General features: G+C 44.1%; 1 protein-coding gene across 9 annotated transcripts in view; it reads left to right on the top strand.

Moving 5' to 3' along the window:
• Nucleotides 1–12829, top strand: part of Tenm2 (teneurin transmembrane protein 2) — a 1226262-nt gene that overhangs the window by 1023488 nt on the left and 189945 nt on the right. For all 9 annotated transcript variants that reach the window (XM_087569430.1, XM_087569433.1, XM_087569431.1 and 6 more), the window contains 1 exon segment: nt 4378–4583. In XM_087569430.1, the coding sequence (XP_087425556.1) occupies nt 4378–4583 (206 nt within the window).

The following is a 12829-nucleotide window of genomic DNA, read 5'->3' as shown; positions in this document are numbered from 1 at the left end:
AGAGTGATAAAAGGGGGAAGTGGGGACAATCGGCCCCTCAGTGGCCTGAAGGAACAGCTGGAGTACTGTGGAGGCCGTAGCCCCGCCTAAGGGTAGCAGCAGGTACTGCAGACTGTTTCCCAGCAACGTGAGACACAGAGGACTTACCTGAGGCCAGGCTCAAAGCCCCAAGTTTAAGCTTATTCTTCTAACTAAATCTATACCACACAAAATAAGACACCCTCTAGACATGGACACACACACACATACATATAGATCACATAAATACAGCAAACTTCCTACCTTTTAAAAAGTTTTCTTTTTTTAACTCCAAAGAGAAAGACATGTTTTCTGTGTAGTTTTTCCCTTCTTGTATGGCCATTTTCCGTCCCCTGTAGCTGGCCTCATTTATTATGCTATTACTATGTGCTAGGCCTGGTGCTATGCTCTTCTTCGTGGGCACATATTATTCCCACTGTATAGGGTTTCCATTTTACAATAGAGGACTGGAAGCCCAGCAAGGTTAAGCAGCTTGCTGGAAGTCACACGGCGTGGAAGCCAGGATTTGAGCCCTGCCAAGCTGCCCCTCCAGGCTGACACATGAAAAAAGGGAACATCTAAAACACCAAGGTGTATGGATGCTTAGTAGATAGTCCCTACACACTGACAGCTGAAGATGGTTCCCTGAACACAGCATCCTAAAATCAGGGTCCCATACGAGAAAAGGGGGTTCCATGACTCTAAAACTAGAGCTCTGAGGCTTCTTTTCTGGATTTCTCCAGAGCATCCACGTCTCCAGCGACTTAGAATTCATGTAGGTTTCCAGAGGCCACCGCGGGCTGCTGGCTGCAGCAGATTGCAAGCCTGTGTTGCCCAGCCTGCCATTAAGCCAGCAGCCTTAAGGCCTGCAGATGTGAAGGAACATCTGTCACCTATCTATTAAGCTCCGAGCGTGATTTAGCTTAGAGATAGAGCCTCGGTCTTCAAAGCTCTTTCAGTGTTAACGGGTTACTCTGTGCTGGCATTTGCTTTGGTCTCTGTCAACGGCCTACAGATCTTCTTGTCTAGGAAGGTGGTTGCTGCTGTTATTGTCATTGTTATTGTTGTCACAGTTGTCACTGTTATTGTCATCATTGTCATTGTTGCTATCATTTTATTGTTGTCATTCTCATTCTTGTCATTGTCACTATTGTTGTCATTGTTATTGATGTCATTGTTGTCATTGTTAGTGTTGTTGTCACCGTTCTTGTTGTGTGGTTGCTATAGTTATGGTCATCGTTGTTCTTGTCGTCCTTGTCATCGTTGCCATTGTTGCCATTGTCATTGTTGTCACCAGGATCATAGTTGTTTGGTTTGTTATTTCTTTCCTTTCCTAATGGGTCCTTTTTGAATGTAACATTCCATCCACCCAAAGGCTTCAGTGTGGGTAGGGAAAGCAACCTGTTTAAATAGAAAGCTTTCAGTTTATAGCGCTCAAGGCCTCAGTCCAACTTGTAAGAACAAATGTTTTCCCCTGGACTCACCTTGATTTCAGGAATCCCTCAAACTGACAAGAGTTGTTTGAGGTTTAGGGCCTTAGATGTTAATACTTAGTGTCAGAAACGATTCTGAGAGCTTCGTGTGGATCAACTCACTGACTCCTCCTAACAGCCCCATGAAACAAGTACTAGTAGTGTCCCCACTAGACAGACAAGGAAACTGAGGCACAGAAAGCTTGTACATTTATCAAGCATACAAGCTAAGATGTGGGACAAGGCAGTCAGAGTCTGCTCTCATGTGCTATCCATGGGCCCTCTTGTAGGCATGTGTTTGTGCCTGCTGGACACGTAGCTGTCATTCAACCAGGATGCCAGACTTACTAGTTACTCTGCTTCTATTGGTGCAAACCACTCAGGAGTTCTCTCCACATTTCTATTTATCAGATGGGAACTTCCAAACTCCCCACGGGAGCCCACTGCTTACTTTCATCGGCCTAGGGGCCCACTAGTCTTAGTCCCTATTGATCTACTACTGAGCTAAAGAGAAACGAATAGTTCTTCATAGAGCAGGAAGGGATGCCTTCATGTATTCAAGTCACTCTGGTTTTTCATAGTTTAGACACAGAAGACCTTCCAAAATCCAAAAAGTCGCCTGCCTGTTTTATTGATAAGGAAACTTAGGTTAAGACCACGTAAGAGTCTCATCCTGGTGCAGTTGGTTACAATGACAGAGCCAGCACTGTCAAGTCAGAGAGAGCCAACAGCGATTAAAGCCAGTCTTTGGCAGTTCTATCAGTGTTCATGGTTATCCAGTTCCTGCACAGTGTGTAGGAAGTGTGTGTGTGTGTGTATGCATATATATGTATATATGTGTGTGCATATGTGTATATATGTGTATGTATGCATATATGTATATATGTATGTGTGTGTGCAAATATGTATATATGTGTGTGTGCATATATGTGTATATATGTGTGTATACATATATATGTATATATGTATGTGTATGCACATATATATGTATGTGTATGTGTGTGTGTATGTATATAGTCCCTACACACTGTACATATATAAATAGGCAGAGATGTTTGGGACTATCCATCTACTGCAGAACACTGACGAAACTTGGTCCAGCCTCCTTTGCCCATGATGAAGATGCTTGAGGTGACCACACCCCTAGAAAGGAAAAGAGACAGGGATAACAATCTTCTGTGGTTGGTGTAGAAGCCCTTGAGAGCCAGGAAGATGTTAAGATGTGAGTTATTTATACTTTCTACCATAGTTGAATCGTTCTGCAGCCATCACAAAAGGCACCTGTGCAACCAAACTCTGACCATGTGTTGTTCTCTCACCATGGAGACAGGGAAAATGATGCTCCAAGATATAAATTAACTTGCTTCTCTGGAGCACTGCCTCGCTGCTTTTCTTTTTTCCCTGGTTTCAAAAGAAAGCACTTTCAGAAGTACAGGCGGAGAGCTAGCTCACTCTTAGGAAGCTGTCCCCTCTGCATAGACATTGCGAGCCAAGCATGCTGGTTCACGCCTGTAATCCCAGCACTTGGGAGGCTGAGGCAGAAGGATTGCTATGAGTCATGGTTAGCCTGGCCTTATATATGCAGTGAGCTCCATGCCTACACAGGCTATAGAGAAAGATCTTGTCTCAAGAAAGGAGGAAGACAGATGAGAGGAGGGGAGGAAGAAAAGGAGAAGGAAAGAAAAGTAAAAAATTAAGGAAAAAAGGTGTGGGTTTTTTTTTTTGTGGGGTGTTTTGTTTTGTTTAGCTAAACTTCTACTATTCACGAGGCTTCAGAAGGCTGAGCATGGACTATTGACATTTTCGGTATTGTTACCAAAAGAATGTAACCGGTTTGTGCCAGTCTCAAGGCAAAGGAGTTCCTTCTCAGGATGATTCCATCCTCTTCTACCGCAAGGAAGGAGCTATTTCACTGCCTGATGGTATCTTCACTTTCTGCTGGGCTATTTTATTTATTTTGGACTTTGGACTGGATTTTGTTGCAAGTATCAGAGTTGTTTATATCTCAAAAGAGTAATGAAAGGCTTCAAAAAAAAAAAACTAAATGGGGCTCCAAGTTAACACATCCGCCCCCTTCCATCCTGCTCACTCTAAGACGCCAGTTACCTCGAGAACACAGCCCACAAAACAAACAGAGCAGGACTCACAGGGGCTCGTGGAGTCTCAAGGGACAACCAAGAACACTGTGTGAGACTAAGCTAGGACCTCTGCAACTATGGTTGTGTAGCTTGCTGCCCTTGTGGGACTCCTAACAGTGGGAGCGAGGGGTGTCTCTGACTCCTTTGCCTGCTCTCGGGACCCTTTTCCTCCTACTAGGTTACCGCATCAGGCCCTGACATGAGAGTTTGTGCCTGGTCTTATTGCAACCTGTTACGCGATATTTGGTTCATAGCCCTGGGAGGCCTGCTTTTTTTTCCTTTTTTTGGAAGAGAAGTAGAAGATGATGGATCTGGGGGAGAGGAGAGGCACAGGGGAACTGGGAAAAGGAGACATGGAGGAAAGGGAAACTGTGTTCAGAATGTAATGTATGAAAAAAGAATAGAGAAATTAAAAATAAAAGATAAAAGACGCCAGTTACATGGTGGGGTGGGGGACTTCATGTCTGTTTCTCAGAGTCTGGCTCATATTATATTTTATCAGTAGTAATTACTAATAGAATTCCTAAGAAGCACTGTGCCAGGGTCTCTCATGCCCTGGGGTATGAATTTATAGCTTTTTCTTCTTTGTTTAAATCCTCAACATTTTAGCTGTCACTCAAAGGAAATGAGTTTAATCTTAATTTTGAAACGACAACAACAAATTCTGGCAACATCACTAAATATAAATGTACCGTCAACTAATGTATACAAATGTCACTGACTCGTCATCGTCTACTCCTGTGTTCCAGTGCCCTGGTCGTTGAAAAACAGCAGCATAGACAGCGGCGAGGCAGAAGTCGGTCGACGGGTGACACAGGAAGTCCCACCAGGGGTGTTTTGGAGGTCCCAGATTCACATCAGTCAGCCTCAGTTCTTAAAGTTCAACATCTCCCTGGGGAAGGATGCCCTCTTCGGCGTCTACATAAGAAGAGGACTGCCACCATCTCATGCACAGGTACGGCCACACTTGATGGAGCCAGGTGGTTGGCATATACAGACGCATTGCTTTGTACCAACTGAAGTGCCTGTAATTAAAACACGAACAAACACAAGGCGCTGGAGAAATTGGCGTATTCCTGGTTTCAAAATGGTTTCAGCCACTACAGAGTAAGGTCGAGATAGAGATACTGTAGAATTGCCACAGAACAGAGAAGCTTGTCTTCTAGGTATATGGTCAGAGAGAAGTGAAAACATTCTTTCTATCAAGTTCACACTAATGTTCCCTGCAGGGTTAGTCATTATAGCATGCAAGGAGAAGTCAGTATGACTGTCCAAATGATGGATGGCTAGACAAACAAAATGGGACGTGTCTGTACAGTGGAATATTACTCGGACATAAAAAAGAATGGATTGCTTTGACTCGATACAGAATGCATGGGTATACTATGCTAATGGAAGTCAGACCCAAAGGCCTTGTGTTGTGCCATTTTATGTGTATAAACTATCTGGCCTAGGCAAATGCATGATGTGGAAGGTAGGTGCATGGTTGCCAGGCAATGGAGACTGATGTCTAGCAGGACCACAAGTTCTTTTTGGGTGATAGAACTACTCTGAAATTAGCTGAGCTGGTGACACAGCAGTGAATGAACTAAAACCACTGAGGGTTTTTTTTATTGTAAGCTAAGTTTATGCTACAAGAATTATCATTTCTAAAGATGATACCCTACTAAGGTTGGGCCTAGTTTGACAACCTAGAAGTTAATTTAGGGGTGCCTTATGTTGAAGAGTCATTTCATTAAGGCCACCCTAGATCATGTATCGTTGTGTATGGATAGAGTCAAGTATGGGACCAATGACCTTTCTCTGTGGTACCTAAGTGAGCTCCTTGGGAAATGCTTTGCGATGTAAAGGGAAGATGACTGCCAGAGTCTGAGGGGAGCAGACTGCCTTCTGGAACTGATATTTATCCTGTCTTGTCTGGTTATTGTCACCGTGGCCAGACTTTTCTCACTAGAATGGTAGCTATGTGGAAGGACCTCTTCTTGCTCTCTTCTGTGGCACAAACTTAATAGCTGATGCAGGAACCTTTATTGACTTGGAGATTTTCCCCTTGTGATATGTGTCCTCATACATGCCACGTGGACCGAACTAACACCTACCTAGCTTGAGTTTCTTTCCCAATGAGAACTATATTTTCTGAGAAAAAGTCACTTTTTCCCCCTGCCTCATTTGCTTCAAACCTAGCAAAACTATGAAGCACACTGTGGAGGGAAAAGCACCCAGTTGTCCAATCAAAGCTGGCTTTGAAATGTGTTGGAAAGATATTCATCTAGAAAATTCTATTGGAAGAAATTAAGGCTTTAAAATCATTGGCAGGCTGGAAGCAGTCAGGCCACCCCATCCTTGTCTCATGGCAGACATTGTTAATCGATGACAGCATTTCTCCTCACTGAGCCTGGTACCCAAATACCTCCCCCCGCAACTCTCAAGGCAGCCACTACCAATCGACCAGTGTTGGCCCTTGAGATGAAACTTATTTGCAATCCTATCTTTATAGCTTGCAATAATCGATATAAGGACTCTAAGGGCAATTCCGTTTTTTTTGAGCAGGGGAAGGGCTGTGTAGGTTTTTATTACCATACTCAGTGCCTGCTATTGGGACCAATATGTAAAGTGGTAATCAATGAGTCCTCCATCCATCCATGCATTAAAAAAAAAAAACACTTATTGGGCTAGGCACAGATTATCCAGAGATGAGTGAACACTGTCTCTGACCAAGCAGACATCTGCTCTACAAAGAGACTCTTATCCGGGAGAAAGAGGAATTCAGCTGAATGGAGTCCCCGAGGCAACTCCAGAACGGCTGGCCAGGCGGCAGGGTGCTACTCTGGGAAGTTGTTAGGTGATGTTCTTGACCTTCAGGCTCCACTGGCTCAGCTGTGGTGTAAGGAAGGATTTACAGTCGAAATCTGCTTGCCCGCATGATTTGGGAAGGGAAGAACAGGCCCCTAGGCATAGTCGAGCATAACCTTCCCCTCAGCTAGCCAGCTGCAGGGAAGCCATGCTATGGGGGAAAAAATGTTACCTCTTCCCATCATTCTCCAGCTCTGTCATTCCCCTTTGCCTTGCAAGCTCTGGAAACCAGAGCCTGGGAAAGTCGTGATTACAGGAAGACAGTATGACAGCCTTGCAGCCAAGTGATAGCAGACAGCGGCTACAGACTCACTTCCACTCAGTTTCCCCGCTGTTCTGACATTCAGGACTCCAGTCCTCAATGACAATGTCTTTTCTTCTTTTGTGGCTACACCACACTGTCCATCTCCTGCCAAGCTCGTGATTGTTCTAGCGATCATCCTCTCAAAATAGCTTCACTCCAGGGACAGCCCCAGCATCCACTTCAAGGGAAGGGAAATGAATAGCAAGGAGCTGATGGGAGCTGGGATTTCAGTCTAACTGCCAATGTAGGAATGCAGGGTGTGTTAAGGGGGTCAGGTAGGCATAGCGCGGGATGGATGCCCAGAAATGCACAAGACGGGCACACGATCCGGGCAGTGCTTTCAAAGGCAGGGAGAAGGGAGGGAAACCACTCCATGCACATCCTTACTTTCACTCCCTGTCATTACATGCATTCATGTCCATTTGATGAGCTACATTTCCTAGAGGAGACAGTGCTGAGCTCTTAGCAGGGATAGGTGACTAACACACGTTTCGAGCTATTATAGAATTTCTCATTTCTATTGGCATATCCTATCAAGGAACATAAGTTCTATGGGGATTGGCAGTCTAGCCAAGGTGACTCATTTGAGCTGGAGAAAGAGAGAGGAAGGGAGGGGAGAGGGGATGAAATTCCATTGACTGTGTTGCATGAAATGGCTATGTTTAAATTTTATAGAGTATCTTGCTCTGACCAAGAGCCTACAAGTTTAGTACCCTTGTCCAAGGATATTAAATACAGACAAGAATCTTTTTTTTTTTTGACCTGCTTAAATTTCCCAAGATTCAGAATTGGTCCCAGCTGACTTTTTCTCAAACTGGCTTTTTACAAAAGATACAGAAGCAACCTGACATAGGAGAGGGAGTCCTGCAATTAGGCAGAGCTTCTGGACAGAGGCATGACAGTGGCATGGCACAGAGGCAGGTCTCCAGAATGTAGTCTAAGTCCATCTTACCTTTACTGTCTCTTTGCCCTGAGTTACCCTCCTCACAACATTATTCTAGTTATATAATAATAGACAGAAGAGCACAGTGAAAATATGGCAAACCTTGGTAGACTAAAGCCTAAGAGAAAATATTATTTATTTCATTTACTTCAGCATTGGAAACTGAGATGGAAAAGCACTCGACTTGCATGTGCAAAGCTCAGGGTACAATTACCTCCCAAAGTGTGCTCTTCTCTCTCTCTCTCTCTCTCTCTCTCTCTCTCTCTCTCTCTCTCTCTCTCAGTGTGTCTCTCTCTGTGTGTCTCTGTCTCTCTCTCTGTCTCTGTCTCTCTCTGTCTCTGTCTCTCTCTGTCTCTCTCATTTGTGAGTGTGTATATATGTGGGCGGGTATGTGCTATAAAACCACTAATACAGACAGGTAATTATGCAAATATGGGGTTTAAAACTAAAATTAATTTTCTCACTATTTCTTCTCACTGAAGAACAAACTATGTTTTCATTGCCAAGAAAATTCCAAGAAACAAAAAAAAAGGAGAAGAAAGTAAAAATACTCATAATTTGAAGTAGTCCCCTTTGGCTGGATGTTTATATGTGTTTGCTCTAGCAAAGCATGTCCATTGCAGTTTAAGGAAAAAACAAAAAACAAAAAACACTGACAGTCCCAATAGCTTAAAATAGCAGATGCTATTTCTTGCACAGTCTGGTGATGATAGGTGACTACCAGGGACGATTATGACTTGCCTCCCTGCCCACCATAGAGAGAGCCATTAACAGTGCTTGGACATACTTGTGGTCATCACAGATAAGAGATTGCTACCTATCTTCAGTGTTGACCTGCTTACTACACAGCCCCCTCCAAAAAATTATCTCACTGCAAACATCGGCGCCAAGGTTCTGCTCCACACTTCCTGTGTTTGTCTTCAGTTAATGAAGACTTTGTTCCGTGTCATCTTCTGAGTCAAGGACAGAGACCTATTGCCCTATGCAAGGCCAGTTCCCCACAGCCATGGAAGGGGAGGTGGGAGAGTGGGCTCACTCATTCCTGAAGAATTCTGTGGCACATGAAACCTAAGTCCCTTCTCTTATGGCCCATAACAAGTCACATCCTAGCAATTGGCAATGATGGTCCCAGAAGAAAGGGGCCAGAAATATGAATAATAATAATAATAAAAGAAACAGAGGGGTTGGGGATTTAGCTCAGTGCTAGAGTGCTTGCCTAGCAAGCATATGGCCCTGGGTTTGGTCCTCAGCTCTGGGGGGGGGAAGAAACATAACCCAACTAGGGGCTGCAGAGATAGCTCAGTGGTTAAGAGCACCGACTGCTCTTCCTAGAGGTCCTGAGTTCAAATTCCAGCAAACACATGGTGGCTCACAACCACCTGTAATGGGATCTGATGCCTTCTCCTGGTGTGTCTGAAGACAGCTACAGTGTACTTATATAATAAACAAACAAATAAATAAATACACAAGAACAAAAACAAAAAACCCAGGGTGAGCCCCCCCGCACAGTGCACTGACAGCCCTGGTGGCTGGCCTGTGTACACTCCTACAAATAAACCCTTATGGACCACATTTGTTTGCTTGATTCTCCAGAGAGCACACACCATGCCTAGACATGACAGCACAGCGTTGGTGACTAATTCATTTACTTCTCTCTTCCATAATTTAGTTCTTACCATTTCTCAAACACTGCCAGTTGAAAAGGATGCCATCTTTGTGCTCTAAATGCAGCATTTGTTTTTACACCCCGTGTTGCGTTTCTTTTTAAGACACAGTGAAGAAAATAAACCAGTCTCAAAACTACCAACTCAAATTCTTATGGGGATGGTGTGTGCACAACCGAAGCCGGCTGGATCTTGCCAAATATTTGAAATCCCACAAATTGTGTCAGGTTTGCTGAACCCTGGTTCTAGCTACAAAACCGATTAGGCCGAGGGAGGAAAAAAAAAAAAACAACCACGTGACCAGTCTCCAGGGCTAGGTATCCAAGGAAATCTCAGATCGGAGTCTGTGGCTGCAATTCCGGATCTTGGGTGGTTAAGGCAACAAGCAAGTTTGCTTGACAGTTCATCACTGATTGCCTCTGATATGTCAAAGCCAAGGAAAACCCTTTGCGAGAACAAGTCAATAATCGGCAAATTAGGTACATGATTAACCTGAGACAACAAGATGCAGTTACCGCTTGGGAGCCCTGCCGAGACTTCACCTTCTCCACAATCCTGTTTAGCAAATATTAAAAATGCCTACTTCATCACTCAGACTGATGGAGCCAGGAGCCCAGTGACTTCCAGCGGCAACTTGAACGGAAGCTTGATTGCCAGGAGGCACGAGGCACGGAGCGGCGATAAGATGTGAGCCGGAGCCAGCAGCCCCTCGTTTACACTGAGATGCTTCTACGGCAGAAACAAAACAGTTTACAGGTTGCACATACGGTCCTGTAGAAGAGAGGTTCAAGAGACCACCGGCTACCTCGTGATCATTGCTAAATAAATGCAAACGTGGCAGGTTGGGCTTGTGTGAATTCAGATCAAAAAACGAGCTGAGCAAACATCCCTTTTTGTCCTCATTCACAGCATCTTCCAAATGACGTTTTTCAAAAAGCAAATTTGTGAGTGGCGGTTAGTGGTGCCAGCCTTTCCTGCCTCCCGCTCATTCTGATCTGTCTCACAGCCTTCTTGGGAAAGGAAATCTCTTCGCTGTTCCATTCTTTCTAGCCCTGGTAAGGAGGCTTTGTTATGGTTCAAGCTGAGGAGGGACTCTGGGATACTGGGGTAACTGGTTATCTCAACCCTCTGCCTATACCATCTGTCTGTCTGTCTATACTACCTGTCTGTCTACATGGGGCCCAGGTATCAATGACTGAGCTCTCCTGGGCCTGTCCCTTGGGGACAGCAGGCTGGAGGGCTTGCAGCCAGCCTTCTAGAACATCACAGAGCACTTTACAAAAGGTCCCAAGAAGATGACCATTCCCATGGTCAGCCAGGGAAGCATGTTTTCACGACTATGTGTTTCAGGAAGATCTGTGGAACCAACAGATTTTTTTCCCCAAAGGTCTGAACGTGCTTTTGGAAAGGACATTCTCAAGACACTCCCAGTGGTGCACTGGTACCACCCCAATTGCCACCAGAGTTGGGAACACTCTCCCAGTGGTTAGAAGGAATCAGCTAGGGATGCTTGGATTTGGTTTGCTCCCCATAGCTTGCTCAGCCTGTTTCCTTAGAGCACCCAGGACCAGGAGCCCAGGGTCAGCACTGCCTCCAATAAGATGAGCCATTCCCATAGCAACCACTCATCAAGAAGATGCTCTCTACATGCACATATACAGCCAATCTGACGGGAGGAGCATCATCTCACCTGGGGTTCCTCTCCCAGGTAACTCTAGCTTGTGTGTCACACACACACACACACACACACACACACACACACACACACACACACACACACACACAGAGGATACACTACGTGTTTTCAAACTGTGATGCTGGCCTTTGTGGAACTCCAGAAGACAGAAGAAAGCTAAGAGGACTGGGTCAGAGGTATCGCTGTGTCTCATAATTAGTCCAGGAAGAATCCTGGAGCTTCTGGAAGTCAGGAATCCACCAATTTTCCAAGCAAAGAACCTTTATCTTCTAATAAAAACTTAGGAGGAACTCTGGGTATAAAACAAAAAAGTGACAGTTTTATTTGCATATAGTTTCTAGCCCCAAATCTGCATATATTATTATAATATTAATGTCTGTGTGTTTGTGTTCATCTATATGCACAGTCATCCTCAGTATCTATGGGGATTGGTCCCAGGGTACCAACATCCTAGGATGCTCAATTTCCTTCTATATAATGACACAGTATTTGCATGAAACCTGTGTACGGTCTTTCATCCACTTTAAACCCTCTCTACATAACGTATATTCCTCAATCCAGTGCCAATGCTGGCTAAGCAGTTTTTATACCATATTGCTTAGGCAACAGCAGGAAGGGGGGGATGTCCTTGTTTAGTACAGATATAACTCTTTGTACAGATATGACTCTTCAGTCAGATGTTGGTTTAATCCATGAATATGAAATCCATGAATTGAGGAGAATGTATCTCTCATGGAAATAAACTCATTAGAGAGGTTCCCTCTAAGAATAATATAGGAGAATAGAACTGGAAATTGAATTTTTTGAAGTATATATTTTACATAAACTATATGACATATTATATATCATTGCTAACACACACAGTGAGAGGGGGACTAAAAATAAATATATACCTTAAAATGTACTCCTTTGAATTGGTGGAAAATGGGTACTTTTTAGTATATCTCTTAGAGCCCTCTTAGCTTTTGGAGTCTGTCTTTAAGAAGGTGACTTTGCATCCCAGTTGGCTCTACTCTGAGTCAATCAAGCCTGAACCAGATTCTGGTGACGCCTGTAATCTAGTCAACCTCAAGATGCAATTGATTTCATATACTTTGTTTTCTTTGCACACTTTTGACAAAAATCATAATGAACACACTTAGGCAGCTGTGAATAGAAGCAGAGCTTTCTTTAATCATTTCCTTTACAGGCTGTGGATGCTCTTCAATTAAATTGATCCACAAGCTTGAAAGTGAAATGAGGGGAAATAATTATTTCAAGGTTAAATCATTTAAAATGTCTAACAACTTCTCACAACCCTTGCCTTAGTTATAAAAGGAGACGAGTCTCACTCAAGCTTGAAATTCTGTCTGTGCGGCGGGGTGAAGGGTAATCTTACTAGGCTCGGTAGCACTTGCTTGAAATTCTAGAACTTGGGAGGCTGAGGCAGGAGGACCGTGAGTTCAAGGCCAACCTGACCTCTCTAGCAAAAACCCTGTTTCCAAAAAAAAAAAAAAAAAAAAGAGGAAAAAAAATTTCCATTCCAAGGCATGTGGTGAGTTCATTTGAATTCCACTCCTGGTTTTACATCCTGACATGAGCAGGTGCCTCTGCTCTCCCTGCATTTGCTTCAGCATGAGCCTCTGGTACAGCTGCTTGTATGAATTTATCCGAGCAGACACACATCAGCCCGGGATCAGAGGGGGCCTGGTGCATGTCTTCAAGCCTCTAATAAATGACAGTTACAGAAGTTCAAGTCTGT

This window comes from Rattus norvegicus, chromosome 10 (assembly GCF_021556685.1).
Source record: "Rattus norvegicus strain SHRSP/BbbUtx chromosome 10, alternate assembly SHRSP_T2T, whole genome shotgun sequence".
Taxonomy (NCBI): domain Eukaryota; kingdom Metazoa; phylum Chordata; class Mammalia; order Rodentia; family Muridae; genus Rattus; species Rattus norvegicus.
The sequence above is the reverse complement of the archived record's forward strand: the minus strand, read 5'-3'. Positions and strand labels throughout refer to the sequence as shown.